Source organism: Dermochelys coriacea, chromosome 1 (genome assembly GCF_009764565.3).
Source record: "Dermochelys coriacea isolate rDerCor1 chromosome 1, rDerCor1.pri.v4, whole genome shotgun sequence".
Lineage (NCBI taxonomy): Eukaryota > Metazoa > Chordata > Testudines > Dermochelyidae > Dermochelys > Dermochelys coriacea.
Window position 1 is genome coordinate 350,691,895 of NC_050068.2, and position 22,036 is coordinate 350,713,930.

Here is a 22,036-nt window from a genome sequence, read left to right on the forward strand (position 1 = left end):
GGGTCTGATCAGCACTTCAGAGTCAGGGCACTGCCTAACGCACGGCTCGTTGCAGCTGCCAGTGACTGGACTGGGTCGAGCCACCTCACATTCTGGATAGCACAGGCTGGAGAAAGTCATCTTTCAGGGAAGGAGGTAAACCTGAAACACACACCAGGAACTAGAGTAAAGAGAAGGTACGAGGGCTGGTGGAAGAAAGGCTTCAAAGTTCATTGTGGCTCAAGAGAGAAAGAAAGGGGGGCCTTAGACCCTGTGTTCATGGCCATGTATTTCTTCCTATATCCTCTCTCTACACCTCTTGTCCACTCACACTAAACTTCCCTACCAACCGACCCCCTTCAACCCCTCTCAATGGCTTTATATGAAAAACACCGACTGGAATAAGTGTCACTATTTCTACACTGGACATCTGGGATTCTGTGTCCATTTTAGACATTTCTCAAAGAGAACATGGCTGGGATCATGGTAATCACTTGCTTTCATTTCAGGATTTAACCTCTGCATGCAAACCAGTTGAGTCTGGTATCACAATGTAGTACTTTGAGTTTCCAAAGCTTGTGAGTCAACAGTACTTGCTGATGAATACAAAGAAACCTTTACTTTTCTCCAAACAAATCACTAAGGACAAGCTTCTCAGCTGGGGTTCAAGTCCACTGACTTTCATGGAGCGACACTAAATTACATCATCTGAGAAGAAGCATCTTCAATGGGTATTTCTCCTGAGAAGAATACAAGAATTGCTAGACTGTATCTAACCACTTGTCAGTTTAATCCATTCTTCTGTCTCCAATAGCGAGGAGTAACAGCTGCTTGAGAAGAAAGTAAAAGACCACTGAATTGGTCCTTTCTGGACTAACCTGGGAAAGTTTCTTCCTAATATGGCTAAGTGCAAAATGGCTAAATGAGTTTCTAAAGTTACTGAAAAGATTTCAGTGCCCTAAATCTATTTCCAATTAATAGAAAATATGTTTCCCAACTGCATATGTTGCTCCCCAAATCCACCTATTAGCTTTAAATCATATATCCACCAGCTCCTGTAACTGAATCACTACACAAGATCATTATGGAAGAACACCCTGATCCCTAATAAATATCACAGTGAGTAAATGGAAGATTCAGCCTTATATTAAAATAGCCCCTACTATCTTAGATCTCAAGAGTTCGAAAGCGATTGAGTGGAATTGGATTTACCCAGTTCACCGAGGCGATGAAGTCCGGAGAAGTGTTTAGAAGAGCCCTGAGTGGTGATCACTTTTATACAGTTCCTAGGACTGCCTGGAGGATCTGCAATGCCCTTTGTGGAGGCGGTCCTAATTAGTTACCAAAAAAATTTGATTGCCTTGCACAATCCTCCTTTGGATGCAGCTGTTTTCCTCAGGGGTGGTGATTATTAGGTTAATCTGAGCCTCAGCGGGTGTGACATGCAGGTTGCACTCTTCATCTTTCTTTCATCTTCAAATGGTATGGGCCAAATGTGTTCATGTCATTCCATCGACTTCATTGGTGCTTCCATGACAATGAATGTCAAGGTGATTCTGAACAGTATCAGTAGCACAAGTGGGTGTCATGAAAGGAATCCAGTTCATTCCTTTTAATTCGTGGTCGTGGTTAGGGGCATGGGGCAGTTCATTCTAAACCTGCCAGGAAGGAGGGAGCCATTTTTCTACATTCTCAATGGGCCAGATCCAATTCCCTTTTAAGTTACTGGGAATCATTCCATTGCCTCCAGCGTGTTTCTTGTCAAGACCTTAAGTCTGAAATTCACAATTTGGCTGGGGGATGGTATGATGGCAATGAACATCTTTAGTCCAATTTTAAACTTTCAAACTGGTCTTAACAGGGTCTTAAGTGGAGCATGGGCCTTTGTGATGGCCCTCTGTCCATGGGTGAATCTTACCCTGTGGTGAATAATACTTGTCCTAACATTGGACCTCCACTTGGATTACCAATGCCGTCTCAAAGGGCTGCCTAGATCTGGTTTGCTCATGGGTCAAGGGGGGGCATGGCGGAGACTAAAAGGAAGCAGGTCAAGTGTAGTGACCTCCCAGCTGCAGGACTGGGCCAGCAGCATCCAGACGGAGGCCAGGGGGCTCAGACCCTCCCCTGCCCACAGGATCACATACCCAGGGCCCCAGGCAATTGCAGGCTTCCCGGCATTAGGACGCTAATGGGGCAGCCAGTAGACTGGGTGCTGAGCGCTGCTGGGATCCTAGTGAGCGTGCTCATTGCTCAGTAACATCTCCTGACGCTGCTGCGCTGGCTGGTGATTAAAATGGTTAAAGGGGGCAAACTGGGGGGGATGGGCAGGGTCTGAGCTGGGGGCAGTAACTGACTGCATGGGGGCAGGGGGATCAGAGAGCTGGAGTCAGGGGCAGAAGGGGGCCAAGGAGGAGGAGGGAGGAGCCAGGATTCAGCTCAGAGCTGAGGGCTGCTAGAGGGTGGCCGAGGGCAAAGCCCGGCACAGGGAGTGTTTTAGTCAGGACTCAGCAGGGAGTGTTTTAGTCAACACGCCAGGCTCCCTCCTTTAGCTGTGTGTCCCTGTGACTGGGACCTGCCCTTCCTTGTTGCTGCCCCAGCCTGATTCGATCCTTCTTACAGAGAACAGGATAAGGAGCCTCCCTGCGATTTACTGGGACCACGCTCCATTACCTGGCCAGCAAGGTGAACTCACACGCCAGGGAGCTGACACCTGCAGCACTGCCTAGCCCACGATGCCGGGAACACCAGGGCTTCTCTTTTAAAAGGCCTCTAATTTTGGACTCAGGACAATTTTCACTTGTGCCAAGTCAGCTAAAAATACAGGCCATTGACTGTCCAGGTGAAGAGACCAGTGGGTGCAGAGCTGCATTGGGGTGGCTGGCGGGGTATCCACTGGCAAAGACGCATGTCCACTGTGACCTGTGCTTGTCGCATTCAGGGCTGTGACCCAGCCAGTCTGTTCCTCACACCCTTCTCTGGGTCCATCTCGCCACCATGACCAGGGCATTGGCACACACTGAAGCACAGCACAATCCCATTTCACAATCACCACATCCAGGTACCTTCTTCTGTCTCCACATTTTGCTGGGACAGGCTTCACCTGGCCAGAAGTCAAAGGTCATCGACCCAGGGGGTTTGAAGGCACCGCAAGGCTCACCTAGTCTAACCCCCAGCCAAGATACAGGACGCCTCTTCTCAGCTGTCACAACATAGCTTCCGCCATGCTGCTGAAATCCTTCAGCTTGAAAGGGGCGTAATCGCAATCCGCTTGGCAGGATTCAGCAGGGGAAATGATCAGGTAGAAGCCAACCAGAATGTTGTACAATGGAGCAAACAATAATCCATACTTTTCTTAGAAACATAAAATCACAATGCCAAAGACAAAGCCCAGAAATCTTACAACCTACCCCCGCAAAATGCCTGTACTCCTCATAAAAAGGGCAGAGAAAGTGTGTGTAGGTAATTTAATTGCTAGATAATCCACCTCTGCAGTAAATTCATTCTTTACTTACTTCTGCGTCCCTTTTGTTCTGCATTGTGTAATTTTTGAGAGGTAGCTGTTTATTCTAGCCAGAGTCTCACTGAGGGGCGATGGGAAACCAATCACCTCGATTAGTTTTTTATAATCAGAAAAGCAATTTTATGTCTTTCTGAATATGTTTCATGCCATAAAATCGTTGCAGTCCCGGTATTTTGATTATGATTCTATTCAGTCCATGCTTTTTGTCCAGTACCTATGAATGAATTTACTTAAAGGTTATATAGGAGGACACTATAGGGATGTTAAAGGATTGTGTGAAAGGTAATGTGGCACCTAACCGAATTGTACAGTAGTTTTTATTCTCTATGTACTGTACTAATACACAAAAATAAATACATTATCATTAAGGAATCCATGACTTCCAGAGACCTCCGTGACACTTTCTTTTTCAGCCCAAGGGTGCAGGGACCAGAGCTGTCAGCTGTCCTTGGTAGCAAGGGGACCTCTCAGCTCCCAGCTGTGAGACCCGGAGCTCCTACTGAGGGCAGGAGGGGCCCTCCACCGCTCTAAGTTGCCACGGGTGTCAGGAGTACCCCGGATCTCCCAGCCACAGTGGGAACCTGGAGGACCCCTGAGACACAGCGGCAGTGGCTGCTGTAACACCCCAAACCCCTTCCTCATTTTTTCACGGGTTTCTGTGAGTCTTTGTTCATTGCCCGAGACCTGTCCCTGACTTTTCCTAAAATTAACCATGACCAAAGCTTAACCTTAATTCCCATCAGTCTACAATAGCCTAACTCAAATGACCTAAATAAAACAGGTAAGGGGCACAGATATGCTTGCTCAGCCAGAGTCCTAAAATGCCCACTTCTAGCTCTGGCCACAGGCTGACTTGTAAAGTTCCCTGTTACACTGTGTTACCAGACAAGGCTAGGAACATGTCCAGTTACAAAATGTTTGCATCCTTGGATCTAAGCATCAAGAATAAAGAGCTGGCTAATGTTGTGATTCCCTTTCACTGTCCTTATATGTGAGGATAAAACTTTGCCACAGGAATTACAAGGCTGTCAATTTCAATCTTTTCCATGAGTGCGGTAACACTGGAAATCTCAATACATAATTCAAGCATCAAAAACTTCCTTTAAGTCATAGCATCCTTTGGGCTGAAGTCACCAGGTGCACTGTGTGCGCTATATTACTTTCTCGGAAACACATCTCTCCAATGGGTCAGAGTAACCCAATGGTAATGAATTCCTTCAGGTTTGTGTAAAGAGGTACAGATTGGTATATCTCTTCAACATTGCCTTCTTTATGAATGAAGATAACAATGGTCCAAAGGAATTACAAGTGTGGACATTTCAAGCTTGTTCATGTGCAGAGTAGGAATTAAAATCTCAGTACAGAATTCAAATGGGAAAAAGTGGGGACAAGACAATGTAAGTCTGCCAAAGTGTAAAAACCTACCTCTGAGGCTAAACCTTCAGATACAGGGAATTAATGTGCATGGCAAGACTCCCAAAGGTTGATCATTGTTCACACTTAGATCAGAAGATGTTTCATCCAAAAGTTCCCCCCAAAAGCCATCAAAACAAAAGAAAACAAAAATCCAGTATTAGGTTCTCTAAAAGTTACTCTCAGGTTAGTGATTTATTTGGAGGCCATGAATGGTAAGTATCCAGTGGAGTTCAGAAGATACAGGTTAGTGTTTTGCATGAGCAGTTCCAAATACTGAGGTTAGTTTCTGACTCTGCCAATCACTCCGTGTCTCACATTCATCTGAATGTGCCTCCGTTTCCCCCCATGGCAAACAGGTATAATTGTAACACAAAGGGTGGATTGTCTGAAGCTTCCTCTGATCTAAGGATTTCAAAGCACTTCACAAACACTTATCAAGTTTTATACAGCCAAAGAGGTGTATTATTATAATAGTAGTAACTTTTTACTGGGATTAGATGTTCCAATATTGAAGATTAGATGCTGCTCAGAATCACCTTAGCATTCATTCTCATTGAAGCACCAATAAAGTTGACAGAATGGCATGAGGAATGCATTTGGCCCATACCATTTGAAGATGAAAGAAAGATGAAGAGTGCAACGTGCATGTCACACCCTCTGAGGCTCAGATTAACCTAATAATCACAACCCCTGAGGAAAACAGCTTCATCCAAAGGAGGATTTTGCAAGGCAATAAAGTTAGTTTGGTAACTAACTAGGACCGCCTCCACAAACAGCATCGCACATCCTTCAGGCAGTCCTAGGAACTGTATAAAAGCACTCACTCAGGGCTCTTCTAAACACTTCTCCGGACTTCATCTCCTCGGTGAACTGGGTAAGTCCAATTCCACTCAGTCGCTACTGAACTCTAGAGATGTAATAGTAGGGGCTATTTTAATGTAAGATTGAATCTTGCATTGACTCACTGTGATATTTATTAGGGATCAGGGTTTTCTTGCATAATTATCTTGTGTAGTGATTCAGTTACATGAGCTGGTGGATTCATGATTTGGGGGATTTTGGGAGCAACATATGCAATTGGGAAACATATTTTCTATTAATTGGAAATAGATTTAGGGCACTGAAATCTTTTCAGTAACTTTAGAAACTCATTTAGCCATTTTTCACTTAGCCATATTAGGAAGAAACTTTCCCAGGTTAGTTCAGAAAGGACCAGTTCAGTGGTCTTTTACTTTCACCTGAAGCAGCTGTTACTCCTCACTATTGGAGACAGGAGAATGGATTAAGCTGACAAGTGGTGAGATACAGTCTACCATTTCCAATGTTCTCCTGAGCAGAAATATCCATTGATGGTGCTTCTCCTGAGACGGTGCAATTTAGTGTCGCTGAACCTGAACCCCTTTTTCCCCAGCTGAGGAACTTGTCCTTAGTGATTTGTTTGGAGAAAAGTAAAGTTTTCTGTTCATTCATCAGCAAGTATTGTTGACTCACAAGCTTTGGAAACTCAAAGAACTAGACTGTGAGACCAGACTCAACTGGTTTGCATGCAGAGGTTAAATCCTGAAATGAAAGCAAGTGATTACCATGATCCCAGCCATGTTCTCTTTGAGAAATGTCTAAAATGGACACAGACTCCCAGATGTCCAGTATAGAAATAGTGACACTTATTCCACTCGGTGTTTTTCATATAAAGCCATTGAGAGAGGTTGAAGGGGGTCGGTTGGTAGGGAAGTTTAGTGCGAGTGGACAAGAGGTGTAGAAAGAGGATATAGGAAGAAATACATGGCCATGAACACAGGGTCTAAGGCCCCTCTTTCTTTCTCTCTTGAGCCACACTGAGCTTTGAAGCCTTTCTTCCACCAGCCCTCGTACCTTCTCTTTACTCTAGTCTCTGTTGTATGTTTCAGGTTTACCTCCTTCCCTGAAAGATGACTTTCTCCAGCCTGTGCTATCCAGACTGTGGGATGGCCCGACCCAGTCCAGTCACTGGCAGCTGCAACGAGCCATGCGTTAGGCAGTGCCCTGACTCTGAAGTGTTGATCAGACCCTCACCGGTTGTCGTGACCCTCCCGGGACCAATTCTCAGCAATTTTCCTCAGCACACTGGAGTGGGAGCCATAGGAGCACCTGTGGTCGGACCCGGTTTTGGGGGCTCATTGGGTCATGGGGGATTGTACGGCTATGGAGGCCCTTATGGAGGATTGTATGGTTTAGGGGGATACGGTGGTTATGGTGGCCGTTACGGTTATGGGGGATTAGGCAGTTACCTGGGCGGTTATGGTTATGGGGGCTTATGTGGTTCCGGGGTATCTCGCCATAGATACCTCAGTGGAAGCTGTGGGCCATGCTAAAACCAGCAGCAATATTTGTGGAAGAAAGAACAACCAGGAATTGAACAGCAAGATCCAGATTCTCGTCGACCTTTCTGGCATGGCTTTCAGAAGTGCTGTGTAAACATGGCTCCTGTTGTGCTCAGTGGGAGCTTTGTGTGCTCAGCACCTGGGTCTGATAACCATGCTGCATTTCTAATGTTACGCTTCTAATGACTCTTCTGCCAATGCTTTCCCAGCCGTGTGCCGATCCTCTTAGTCACATGTGGACTCATTCTGGATTACACACAGGCTGTTTACACTAACTCTGCAGTTTAAAGGAAATAGGGGCCTTAAGACAGTTATCAGTTACATTTATTATCATTTTAAGTCCCTTGAGAGTGGGGAAAATAGACCTTGACGAGAAGGAGAATTAGACCCCGTCTATTCTATCCTTTCCATCAATACGTATCTTTAGAGTCTCACTTTGACCTTCTCTGCACAGATGTTTAATTAACAAGCTGCATAGTCCTCTACTTCTGTTTTGCTTTGTCTCACGTCCCACCGACAGGGGTAATAAAAGGAACTGAAAATGGTTGCAATAGGGACTTGTTCGTCAAACTCTGCAGCTGCAACAACGACAAAGCAGCTCTTGTGTGAAATACGTCCCATTGAGGTGGGTCGTCGATCGAAGCCTATCTTGAAAAACTGAAAATGCATTCTTTCTGCTCTAGTATTTTTCCTGTAGCTGTGTATTGCAAATGTCACTCGCATTAAAAACTCTGATGCATCGTAATATCTGTCTTCTGATTCTCCTAATTCCTCCCGCCTTTTTTAAACATTGCCCTGGACACAATTCATCCCTGAAGAGCCAGCAGCATCAGGCACTTCTCAAGAGGTGACTTTTTGAAGCCCTGGATTGATAGGAGAATTCAGCCTTTGAAGCACTTTACAGCATTATGTGGGGCTTCTGTACCGGGGGGGAGCTCCAACTTCCATTACCTGTTTTAAAAAAGGAAAGTTAACTCTACCCCAAACGCCTAGAATGGCAGAGCAACTTTCAGAACAGGGTGCCTTTCCTTCTACAGCACTTTGAAAATATGGCTCTACACTAGAGAGATCTTCCCAATGTACACTCCACAAATCACCCTCCCTGTTCTACGGAGCTTGCTTCCCCAGCCTTTGGGTGTTTCAGCAGGCATTATTCATACAGACAAAGGCTGGGAAAACTTTACTAACCTGACCATTTGTTATGGATGCTTTATGTGGAGACCTCAGACCTAATCAAAATTCATTTCCATCACTATTTCTCCTTCAGGTGCAAAGCATGAATGTTTAAACCAATGAGTCTCTGGCATGTCATTTGAGAGCATTTTAAATAATAAACTCTCCAACAGAGACTCTGCTGAAACGTCATTATGGAGTCAGCAGCCCTTTTTTAGAATAATTCTCCTTTTTCCAGGACATTCTTCTCTTCTCTTCTGATGGGACCTCCAATAACATGTAGCACGTAGCATCCATCTCGGATGACAACCTAGTGAGAGGGGTACATTCAACCAGCTCTGCTCCTTGACACCAACTTTGCACTCACTTTGCAATGCTGAGATGAGCTGACAAGATTAAGGGCAATGGGGCAAATATAGTTCAGCTTGACATTGAAGTTTTTGGATTTCATTGCACAACTAAAACTTCCTCTGACTCTTTGTCCGCATGTGTTCATCTACTGGCCAACAGCAAGGTCCACTCCTTGGTGAAATGACATGACCAAAAGTTGAGTTCACAAGGATGTAGCAAACACAACTGACTGCCATAGTTCTGCCTACCTCAGTTCTGCCCTTATAGACAAACTACACTACACCACAGTCATATGCAGGAGTCATGAAAGACAATGGAGCAAATAATTAAGGAATCAATTTGCAGACACCTAGAAGATAATAAGGTGATAAGTAACAGCATGGATACCCTGAGGAGATGAGCTGACAAATTTAGGGCAATGGGGAAAAATAGTTCAGCTTCACACCGAAGTTTTGGATTTCATTGAATAACTAAAACTTCTTCTGACTCTTTTTCCACATGTGTTCATCTACTGGCCAACAGCAAGGTCCACTTATGTTCTTAAAAAAGGTAAATTTTATTAATTAAAAAAGAAGAAAATACATCTGGGAAATTAGGCTTTTGCTAGATTAAGAAAAACAACAACTACAAGGATTAAGCATCAAGAATAACTTTCTTAAGGTCCAGCTTAAAGGTTACAAGCAAAACAAAAGCACCTGAGGTTAGCACAGAGGAATCCAAAAGCCAAAAAGAAAGAAAAGGGATAATCATAATCTCCTCTTCCTAGACATTTCCTGATCTAATTACATATCTGGGGTTCCAGATGAATAGTTTCTAGATAAGATACTGATGAGATTTCATACCTGGCCCAAGCTTCTCACAGCATAACTGCCCCCTGTCTGCCTCTCCCTGAGAACAACAACAGATGGAGAAAAGGGAAGTCTTGTATCAATTTTAAAAAGTTCTTGCCTTCTATTGGCTCCTTTGGCCAGGTGCCCACTCACTTCCCTTTACCTATGCAAGGCAGTGAGTCTTTTTAATCCTTTCCAGGTAGAGCCATTAGAGAACAGCTTCTAAGAGGGATGTTACAGCTACTGGCTAGCTGGGTGTCCATAAAAGGGAGCTACACCCACCCCCATTCATTTATCACAGCTTGGGATTTCCAGTCCATTTAAAAAAATGTCACATAGAATATGGCTGGGATAGCATTAATAGTGCTTGTTTTCTTGTTAGTTGTAACCTCTACTGGCGGACGAATTCAGTCCAGCATCACAAGGCGGGGCTTTGGTTTGGAAACCTCAGCGAGTCACCAACACTTGCTGAGGAAATAACAAAGGTAGATTTATGGGAGTGGTGAATTCTCTCCCAGGGAAAGGGTGGGAGTTCGCTCACTTGTGATATTTACAACATAGATGGAAACAACGCTCCAGACAGAGCTGTCTGCTCTCTAACATCTGGGCCTATGTATCCCCACCACCTCCTGAGCCAGAATAGGTCCTCCCTCCCCAGAACTCCCCAGGGTAGTTTGTGCCATACCCGGTATTTGTTCTTGAGTTTAATTTCCTACAGAAATGGGGATCTTGTTATCATAACCACATCTGGATATATATACATACTCTCTTTAATGAACTAGTTAGAGATGGAGTGTGTGTGTGTGTGGGAGATACAGACCATAGAGAGAGGACTGCCCTCTAATGGACGATGTGCTAGGGATCCTTTTAATTTAGGATTGAATCTTGCACAGACACTCTGTGATTCTTAACAGTGGGAAGGGTTTAGGGTTTTTCAATTGTTTTTCCATTATCGAGTTGCAGGCATTGGTTTCTTCATGCTTCAGAAATCAATGCTTGGATTGTCAGAGCAAGACATGCATTAGGGACAGTAGATCCTGTTGAGTTTAGTTGGAACATGGGCCTTCAGATCCCTTAGGGAGCTCTGAAAAATCTTCAAATCCCTTAGGGAGCTCTATTTTTAATTCAGGATTTTGGAAGAAACTCCTTAAGTTTCCTCTATAAAGGACTAATTTATTGTTCCTCTGCTTTCTTCTGAAGGTGCTGGTGAGTGACACTCACTGAGACAGGATACTGCCTTAGATGGGTCACTCGTCTCTTCCAGCCTGGCAACTGCGACCTTCTCATACACTGGAGTAATTCTAGGGCTAGATCCTCGTCTGGCCTAATTTAGTGTAGCTCCAGCAAAGCCAGTGGAGCAGCGCAGATTTACACTGGGGGAAGAGCTGGGGGTTTTATTTTGTTTGTATCTAAAAATTCCACCTTTGTTATTTCCTCAGAAAATTGAAAGAAGACTCCGCTTTTCTCCATCTGTTGTTGTTCTCAGGGAGAGGCAGACAGGGGGCAGTTATGCTGTGAGAAGCTTGGGCCAGGTATGAAATCTCATCAGTATCTTATCTAGAAACTATTCATCTAGAACCCCAGATATGTAATTAGATCAGGAAATGTCTAGGAAGAGGAGATTATGATTATCCCTTTTCTTTCTTTTTGGCATTTGGATTCCTCTGTGCTAACCTCAGGTGCTTTTGTTTTGCCTGTAACCTTTAAGCTGGACCTTAAGAAAGTTATTCTTGATGCTTAATCCTTGTAGTTGTTGTTTTTCTTAATCTAGCAAAAGCCTAATTTCCCAGATGTATTTTCTTCTTTTTTTATTAATAAAATTTACCTTTTTTAAGAACATAAGTGGACCTTGCTGTTGGCCAGTAGATGAACACATGTGGAAAAAGAGTCAGAAGAAGCTTTAGTTATTCAATGAAATCCAAAACTTCGGTGTGAAGCTGAACTATTTTTCCCCATTACCCTAAATATTGTCAGCTCATCTCCTCAGGGCATCCATGCTGTTACTTATCACCTTATTATATTCTAGGTGTCTGCAAATTGATTCCTTAATTATTTGCTCCATTGTCTTTCATGACTCCTGCATATGACTGTGGTGTAGTGTAGTTTGTCTATAAGGGCAGAACTGAGGTAGGCAGAACTATGGCAGTCAGTTGTGTTTGCTACATCCTTGTGAACTCAACTTTTGGTCATGTCATTTCACCAAGGAGTGGACCTTGCTGTTGGCCAGTAGATGAACACATGCGGACAAAGAGTCAGAGGAAGTTTTAGTTGTGCAATGAAATCCAAAACTTCAATGTCAAGCTGAACTATATTTGCCCCATTGCCCTTAATCTTGTCAGCTCATCTCAGCATTGCAAAGTGAGTGCAAAGTTGGTGTCAAGGAGCAGAGCTGGTTGAATGTACCCCTCTCACTAGGTTGTCATCCGAGATGGATGCTACGTGCTACATGTTATTGGAGGTCCCATCAGAGGAGAAGAGAAGAATGTCCTGGAAAAAGGAGAATTATTCTAAAAAAGGGCTGCTGACTCCATAATGATGTTTCAGCAGAGTCTCTGTTGGAGAGTTTATTATTTAAAATGCTCTCAAATGACATGCCAGAGACTCATTGGTTTAAACATTCATGCTTTGCACCTGAAGGAGAAATAGTGATGGAAATGAATTTTGATTAGGTCTGAGGTCTCCACATAAAGCATCCATAACAAATGGTCAGGTTAGTAAAGTTTTCCCAGCCTTTGTCTGTATGAATAATGCCTGCTGAAACACCCAAAGGCTGGGGAAGCAAGCTCCGTAGAACAGGGAGGGTGATTTGTGGAGTGTACATTGGGAAGATCTCTCTAGTGTAGAGCCATATTTTCAAAGTGCTGTAGAAGGAAAGGCACCCTGTTCTGAAAGTTGCTCTGCCATTCTAGGCGTTTGGGGTAGAGTTAACTTTCCTTTTTTAAAACAGGTAATAGAAGTTGGAGGTCCACCCCGGTACAGAAGCCCCACATAATGCTGTAAAGTGCTTCAAAGGCTGAATTCTCCTATCACTCCAGGGCTTCAAAAAGTCACCTCTTGAGAAGTGCCTGATGCTGCTGGCTCTTCAGGGATGAATTGTGTCCAGGGCAGTGTGTAAACTAGGATAGAGGAACAAGGAAAACTAGAAGACGGATATTACGATGCATCAGAGTTTTTAATGAGAGTGATATTTGCAATACACATGGACAGGAAAAATACTAGAGCAGAAAGAATGCATTTTCAGTTTTTCAAGATAGGCTTCGATCGACGACCCACCTCAATGGGACGTATTTCACACAAGAGCTGCTTTGTCGTTGTTGCAGCTGCAGAGTTTGACGAACAAGTCCCTATTGCAACCATTTTCAGTTCCTTTTATTACCCCTGTCGGTGGGACGTGAGACAAAGCAAAACAGAAGCAGAGGACTATGCAGCTTGTTAATTAAACATCTGTGCAGAGAAGGTCAAAGTGAGACTCAAAAGATACGTATTGATGGAAAGGATAGAACAGACGGGGTCTATTTCTCTTTCACATCAACGTCTATTTTTCCCATTCTCAAGGGATTTAATATGATAATAAATGTATCTGATGCCTGTCTTAAGGTCCCTATTTCCTTTAAACTGTAGAGTTAGTGTAAACAGCCTGTGTGTAATTCAGAATGAGTCCACTTGTGAATAAGAGGATCAGCACATGGCTGGGAAAGCTTTGGCAGAAGAGTCATTAGAAGCATAACATTAGAAATACAGCATGGTTATCAAACCCAGGTGCTGAGCACACACAGCTCCCACTGAGCGCAATAGGAGCCATGTTTACACAGCACTTCTGAAAGCCATGCCAGAAGTCAGGGGTAAATCTGGATCTTGCTGTTCAATTCCTGGTTGTTCTTTCTTCCACAAATATTGCTGCTGGTTTTAGCATGGCCCACAGCTTCCACTGAGGTATCTATGGCGAGATACCCCGGAACCCCATAATCCCTCATAACCATAACCGCCCAGGTAACCGCCTAATCCCCCATAACCATAACGGCCACCATAACCACTGTATCCCCCTAAACCATACAATCCTCCATAAGGGCCTCCATAGCCGTACAATCCCCCATGACCCAATGAGCCCCCAAAACCGGGTCCGACCACAGGTGCTCCTATGGCTCCCACTCCACTGTGCTGAGGGAAATTGCTGAGAATTGGTCCCGGGAGGGTCACGACAACCGGTGAGGGTCTGATCAGCACTTCAGAGTCAGGGCACTGCCTAACACACGGCTCGTTGCAGCTGCCAGTGACTGGACTGGGTCGGGCCACCCCACAGTCTGGATAGCACAGGCTGGAGAAAGTCATCTTTCAGGGAAGGAGGTAAACCTGAAACACACACCAGGGACTAGAGTTAAGAGAAGGTACGAGGGCTGGTGGAAGAAAGGCTTCAAAGTTCAGTGTGGCTCAAGAGAGAAAGAAAGGGGGGCCTTAGACCCTGTGTTCATGGCCATGTATTTCTTCCTATATCCTCTCTCTACAACTCTTGTCCACTCACACTAAACTTCCCTACCAGCCGACCCCCTTCAACCTCTCTCAAGGGCTTTATATGAAAAACACCAACTGGAATAAGTGTCACTATTTCTACACTGGACATCTGGGAGTCTGTGTCCATTTTAGACATTTCTCAAAGAGAACATGGCTGGGATCATGGTAATCACTTGCTTTCATTTCAGGATTTAACCTCTGCATGCAAACCAGTTGAGTCTGGTATCACAATGTAGTACTTTGAGTTTCCAAAGCTTGTGAGTCAACAGTACTTGCTGATGAATACAAAGAAACCTTTACTTTTCTCCAAACAAATCACTAAGGACAAGCTTCTCAGCTGGGGTTCAAGTCCACTGACTTTCATGAAGCGACACTAAATTACATCATCTGAGAAGAAGCATCTTCAATGGGTATTTCTCCTGAGAAGAATACAAGAATTGCTAGACTGTATCTAACCACTTGTCAGCTTAATCCATTCTTCTGTCTCCAATAGCGAGGAGTAACAGCTGCTTGAGAAGAAAGTAAAAGACCACTGAATTGGTCCTTTCTGGACTAACCTGGGAAAGTTTCTTCCTAATATGGCTAAGTGCAAAATGGCTAAATGAGTTTCTAAAGTTACTGAAAAGATTTCAGTGCCCTAAATCTATTTCCAATTAATAGAAAATATGTTTCCCAACTGCATATGTTGCTCCCCAAATCCACCTATTAGCTTTAAATCATATATCCACCAGCTCCTGTAACTGAATCACTACACAAGATCATTATGGAAGAACACCCTGATCCCTAATAAATATCACAGTGAGTAAATGGAAGATTCAGCCTTATATTAAAATAGCCCCTACTATCTTAGATCTCAAGAGTTCGAAAGCGATTGAGTGGAATTGGATTTACCCAGTTCACCGAGGCGATGAAGTCCGGAGAAGTGTTTAGAAGAGCCCTGAGTGGTGATCACTTTTATACAGTTCCTAGGACTGCCTGGAGGATCTGCAATGCCCTTTGTGGAGGCGGTCCTAATTAGTTACCAAAAAAATTTGATTGCCTTGCACAATCCTCCTTTGGATGCAGCTGTTTTCCTCAGGGGTGGTGATTATTAGGTTAATCTGAGCCTCAGAGGGTGTGACATGCAGGTTGCACTCTTCATCTTTCTTTCATCTTCAAATGGTATGGGCCAAATGTGTTCATGTCATTCCATCGACTTCATTGGTGCTTCCATGACAATGAATGTCAAGGTGATTCTGAACAGTATCAGTAGCACAAGTGGGTGTCATGAAAGGAATCCAGTTCATTCCTTTTAATTCGTGGTCATGGTTAGGGGCATGGGGCAGTTCATTCTAAACCTGCCAGGAAGGAGGGAGCCATTTTTCTACATTCTCAATGGGCCAGATCCAATTCCCTTTTAAGTTACTGGGAATCATTCCATTGCCTCCAGCGTGTTTCTTGTCAAGACCTTAAGTCTGAAATTCACAATTTGGCTGGGGGATGGTATGATGGCAATGAACATCTTTAGTCCAATTTTAAACTTTCAAACTGGTCTTAACAGGGTCTTAAGTGGAGCATGGGCCTTTGTGATGGCCCTCTGTCCATGGGTGAATCTTACCCTGTGGTGAATAATACTTGTCCTAACATTGGACCTCCACTTGGATTACCAATGCCGTCTCAAAGGGCTGCCTAGATCTGGTTTGCTCATGGGTCAAGGGGGGGCATGGCGGAGACTAAAAGGAAGCAGGCCAAGTGTAGTGACCTCCCAGCTGCAGGACTGGGCCAGCAGCATCCAGACGGAGGCCAGGGGGCTCAGACCCTCCCCTGCCCACAGGATCACATACCCAGGGCCCCAGGCAATTGCAGGCTTCCCGGCATTAGGACGCTAATGGGGCAGCCGGTAGACTGGGTGCTGAGCGCTGCTGGGATCCTAGTGAGCGTGCTCATTGCTCAGTAACATCTCCTGACGCTGCTGCGCTGGCTGGTGATTAAAATGGTTAAAGGGGGCAAACTGGGGGGGATGGGCAGGGTCTGAGCTGGGGGCAGTAACTGACTGCATGGGGGCAGGGGGATCAGAGAGCTGGAGTCAGGGGCAGAAGGGGGCCAAGGAGGAGGAGGGAGGAGCCAGGATTCAGCTCAGAGCTGAGGGCTGCTAGAGGGTGGCCGAGGGCAAAGCCCGGCACAGGGAGTGTTTTAGTCAGGACTCAGCAGGGAGTGTTTTAGTCAACACGCCAGGCTCCCTCCTTTAGCTGTGTGTCCCTGTGACTGGGACCTGCCCTTCCTTGTTGCTGCCCCAGCCTGATTCGATCCTTCTTACAGAGAACAGGATAAGGAGCCTCCCTGCGATTTACTGGGACCACGCTCCATTACCTGGCCAGCAAGGTGAACTCACACGCCAGGGAGCTGACACCTGCAGCACTGCCTAGCCCACGATGCCGGGAACACCAGGGCTTCTCTTTTAAAAGGCCTCTAATTTTGGACTCAGGACAATTTTCACTTGTGCCAAGTCAGCTAAAAATACAGGCCATTGACTGTCCAGGTGAAGAGACCAGTGGGTGCAGAGCTGCATTGGGGTGGCTGGCGGGGTATCCACTGGCAAAGACGCATGTCCACTGTGACCTGTGCTTGTCGCATTCAGGGCTGTGACCCAGCCAGTCTGTTCCTCACACCCTTCTCTGGGTCCATCTCGCCACCATGACCAGGGCATTGGCACACACTGAAGCACAGCACAATCCCATTTCACAATCACCACATCCAGGTACCTTCTTCTGTCTCCACATTTTGCTGGGACAGGCTTCACCTGGCCAGAAGTCAAAGGTCATCGACCCAGGGGGTTTGAAGGCACCGCAAGGCTCACCTAGTCTAACCCCCAGCCAAGATACAGGACGCCTCTTCTCAGCTGTCACAACATAGCTTCCGCCATGCTGCTGAAATCCTTCAGCTTGAAAGGGGCGTAATCGCAATCCGCTTGGCAGGATTCAGCAGGGGAAATGATCAGGTAGAAGCCAACCAGAATGTTGTACAATGGAGCAAACAATAATCCATACTTTTCTTAGAAACATAAAATCACAATGCCAAAGACAAAGCCCAGAAATCTTACAACCTACCCCCGCAAAATGCCTGTACTCCTCATAAAAAGGGCAGAGAAAGTGTGTGTAGGTAATTTAATTGCTAGATAATCCACCTCTGCAGTAAATTCATTCTTTACTTACTTCTGCGTCCCTTTTGTTCTGCATTGTGTAATTTTTGAGAGGTAGCTGTTTATTCTAGCCAGAGTCTCACTGAGGGGCGATGGGAAACCAATCACCTCGATTAGTTTTTTATAATCAGAAAAGCAATTTTATGTCTTTCTGAATGTTTCATGCCATAAAATCGTTGCAGTCCCGGTATTTTGATTATGATTCTATTCAGTCCATGCTTTTTGTCCAGTACCTATGAATGAATTTACTTAAAGGTTATATAGGAGGACACTATAGGGATGTTAAAGGATTGTGTGAAAGGTAATGTGGCACCTAACTGAATCGTACAGTAGTTTTTATTCTCTATGTACTGTACTAATACACAAAAATAAATACATTATCATTAAGGAATCAATGACTTCCAGAGACCTCCGTGACACTTTCTTTTTCAGCCCAAGGGTGCAGGGACTAGAGCTCTCAGCTGTCCTGGGTAGCTGGGGACCTCGCAGCTCCCAGCTGTGAGACCCGGAGCTCCTACTGAGGGCAGGAGGGGCCCTCCACCGCTCTAAGTTGCCACGGGTGTCAGGAGTACCCCGGATCTCCCAGCCACAGTGGGCACCTGGAGGACCCCTGAGACACAGCAGCAGTGGCTGCTGTAACACCCCAAACCCCTTCCTCATTTTTTCACGGGTTTCTGTGAGTCTTTGTTCATTGCCCGAGACCTGTCCCTGACTTTTCCTAAAATTAACCATGACCAAAGCTTAACCTTAATTCCCATCAGTCTACAATATCCTAACTCAAATGACCTAAATAAAACAGGTAAGGGGCACAGATATGCTTGCTCAGCCAGAGTCCTAAAATGCCCACTTCTAGCTCTGGCCACAGGCTGACTTGTAAAGTTCCCTGTTACACTGTGTTACCAGACAAGGCTAGGAACATGTCCAGTTACAAAATGTTTGCATCCTTGGATCTAAGCATCAAGAATAAAGAGCTGGCTAATGTTGTGATTCCCTTTCACTGTCCTTATATGTGAGGATAAAACTTTGCCACAGGAATTACAAGGCTGTCAATTTCAATCTTTTCCATGAGTGCGGTAACACTGGAAATCTCAATACATAATTCAAGCATCAAAGACTTCCTTTAAGTCATAGCATCCTTTGGGCTGAAGTCACCAGGTGCACTGTGTGCGCTATATTACTTTCTCGGAAACACATCTCTCCAATGGGTCAGAGTAACCCAATGGTAATGAATTCCTTCAGGTTTGTGAAAAGAGGTACAGATTGGTATATCTCTTCAACATTGCCTTCTTTATGAATGAAGATAACAATGGTCCAAAGGAATTACAAGTGTGAACATTTCAAGCTTGTTCATGTGCAGAGTAGGAATTAAAATCTCAGTACAGAATTCAACTGGGAAAAATTTGGGGACAAGACAATGTAAGTCTGCAGAAGTGTAAAAACCTACTCCTGAGGCTAAAACTTCAGATACAGGGAGTTAATGTGCATGGCAAGACTCTCGATGGTTGATCGTTGTTCACACTTAGATCAGAAGATGTTTCATCCAAACGTTCCCCCCAAAAGCTGAAAAAAACTGGTTCTCTAAAAGTTACTCTCAGGTTAGTGATTTATTTGGATGCCATGAATGGTAAGTATCCAGTGGAGTTCAGAAGATACAGGTTAGTGTTTGGCATGAGCAGTTCCAAATACTGAGGTTAGTTTCTGACTCTGCCAATCACTCCGTGTCTCACCTTCATCTGAATGTGCCTCCGTTTCCCCCCATGGCAAACAGGTATAATTGTAACACAAAGGGTGGATTGTCTGAAGCTTCCTCTGATCTAAGGATTTCAAAGCACTTCACACACACTTATCAAGCTTTATACGGCCAAAGAGGTGTATTATTATAATAGTAGTAATTTTTTACTGGGATTAGATGTTCCAATATTGAAGATTAGATGCTGCTCAGAATCACCTTAACATTCATTCTCATTGAAGCACCAATAAAGTTGACAGAAAGGCATGAGGAATGCTCTCGGCCCATACCATTTGAAGATGAAAGAAAGATGAAGAGTGCAACGTGCATGTCACACCCTCTGAGGCTCAGATTAACCTAATAATCACAACCCCTGAGGAAAACAGCTTCATCCAAAGGAGGATTTTGCAAGGCAATCAAGTTAGTTTGGTAACTAATTAGGACCGCCTCCAGAAACGGCATCGCACATCCTTCAGGCAGTCCTATGGAACTGTATAAAAGCACTCACTCAGGGCTCTTCTAAACACTTCTCCGGACTTCATCTCCTCGGTGAACTGGGTAAGTCCAATTCCACTCAGTCGCTTCTGAACTCTAGAGATGTAATAGTAGGGGCTATTTTAATGTAAGATTGAATCTTGCATTGACTCACTGGGATATTTATTAGGGATCAGGGTTTTCTTGCATAATTATCTTGTGTAGTGATTCAGTTACATGAGCTGGTGGATTCATGATTTGGGGGATTTTGGGAGCAACATATGCAATTGGGAAACTTATTTTGTATTAATTGGAAATAGATTTAGGGCACTGAAATCTTTTCAGTAACTTTAGAAACTCATTTAGCCATTTTGCACTTAGCCATATTAGGAAGAAACTTTCCCAGGTTAGTCCAGAAAGGACCAAGTCAGTGGTCTTTTACTTTCTTTTCAAGCAGCTGTTACTCCTCGCTATTGGAGACAGAAGAATGGATTAAGCTGACAAGTGGTTAGATACAGTCTAGCAATTCTTTTATTCTTCTCAGGAGAAATAGTCATTGAAGGTGCTTCTCCTCAGATGATGTAATTTAATGTCGCTCCATGAAAGTCAGTGGACTTGAACCCCAGCTGAGAAGCTTGTCCTTAGTGATTTGTTTGGAGAAAAGTAAAGGTTTCTTTGTATTCATCAGCAAGTACTGTTGACTCACAAGCTCTGGAAACTCAAAGAACTAAACTGTGATACCAGACTCAACTGGTTTGCATGCAGAGGTTAAATCCTCAAATGAATTCCCATGATCTCAGCCATGTTATCTTTGAGAAATGTCTAAAATGGACACAGACTCTCAGGTGTCCAGCATGGAAATGGTGACACTTATTCCAGTCCGTGTTTTTCAGACAAAGCCATTGAGAGGAGCTCTAGGGGTTCCGTTGGGAGGGAAGTTTAGTGCGAGTGGACAGGAGGTGTAGAAAGAGGATATATGAAGAAATACATGGCCATGAACATAGGGACTAAGACCACTCCCTCTTTCTCTCTTGGGCTGCACTGAGCTTTGAAGCCTTTCTTCCACCAGCCCTTGTATCTTCTCTTTACATTAATCCCGGTTGTGTGTTTCAGCTTTACCTCCATTCCAGAAACATGACGTTTTCCAGCCTGTGCTATCCAGACTGTGGGGTGGCCCGACCCAGTCCAGTCACTGGCAGCTGCAACGAGCCATGCGTTAGGCAGTGCCCTGACTCCGAAGTGCTGATCAGACCCTCACCGGTTGTCGTGACCCTCCCGGGACCAATTCTCAGCAATTTCCCTCAGCACAGTGGAGTGGGAGCCATAGGAGCACCTGTGGTCGGACCCGGTTTTGGGGGCTCATTGGGTCATGGGGGATTGTACGGCTATGGAGGCCCTTATGGAGCATTATATGGTTTAGGGGGATACGGTGGTTACGGTGGCTGTTATGGTTATGGAGGATTAGGCGGTTACCTGAGTGGTTATGGTCATGGGGGAGTATGTGGTTCTGGGGTATCTCACCATAGATACCTCAGTGGAGGCTGTGGGCCATGCTAAAGCCACTAGGGATATTCGTGGAAGAAGGAAGAACCAGGAACTAAACAGCAAGATCCAGATTCACCCCTGACCTTTTGGGCATGGCTTTCAGAAGTGCTGTGTAAACATGGCTCCAGCTGAGCTCAGAGGGAGCTGTGTGTGCTCAGTACCTGGGTCTGATAACCATGCTGCATTTCTAATATTACACTTTATGACTCTTTCTGCCAAGGCTTTCCCAGACATGTGCTAATCCTCTTATTCACAAGTGGACTCATTCTGAATTACACGCAGGCTGTTTACACTAACTCTGCAGTTTAAAGGAAATAGGGGCCTTAAAACAGGCATCAGTTACATTTATTATCATTTTAAGTCCCTTGAGAGTGGGAAAAATAGACCTTGCTGTGAAGGAGAATTAGACCTGTCTGTTCTATCCTTCCCATCAATATGTATCTTTAGCATCTCACTTTGACCTTCTCTGCACATATGTTTAATTAACAAGCTGCATAGTCCTCTGCTTCTGTTTTACTTTGTCTCACGTCCCACCGACTGGGGTAGCAAAAGGAACTGAAAATGGTTGCAATGGGGACTTGTTCATTCACTTCTGCAGCTGCAACAACAAAAAAGCAGATCTTGTGTGAAATACGTCCCATTGAGGTGGGTGATCGGTTGCAGCTTTTCTTGAAAAACTGAAAATGCGTTCTTTCTGCTCTAGTATTTTTCCTGTCCATGTGTATTGCAAATGTTACTCGCATTAAAGACTCTAATGTAACATAATATCCGTCTTCTGGTTCTCCTTGTTCCTCTCTCCTTCTTAAACATTGCCCTGGACACAATTCATCCCTGAAGAGCCAGCAGCATCAGGCACTTCTCAAGAGGTGACTTTTTGAATCCCTGGAGTGATAGGAGAATTCAGCCCTTGAAGTAGTTTATAGCATTATGTGAGGCTTCTGTACCGGCATGGAGCTCCAACTTCCATTACCT

General features: G+C 44.7%; 1 protein-coding gene across 1 annotated transcript; it reads left to right on the top strand.

Moving 5' to 3' along the window:
- The first annotated feature begins 6,843 nt into the window (after positions 1–6,843).
- Positions 6,844–21,076, top strand: LOC122458844 (scale keratin-like). The gene is made up of 2 exons (XM_043508512.1): positions 6,844–7,221; positions 20,633–21,076. The coding sequence occupies exons 1-2, from the start codon at positions 6,844–6,846 to the stop codon at positions 21,074–21,076; spliced, it is 822 nt and encodes a 273-aa protein (XP_043364447.1).
- The last annotated feature ends 960 nt before the right edge of the window (positions 21,077–22,036 follow it).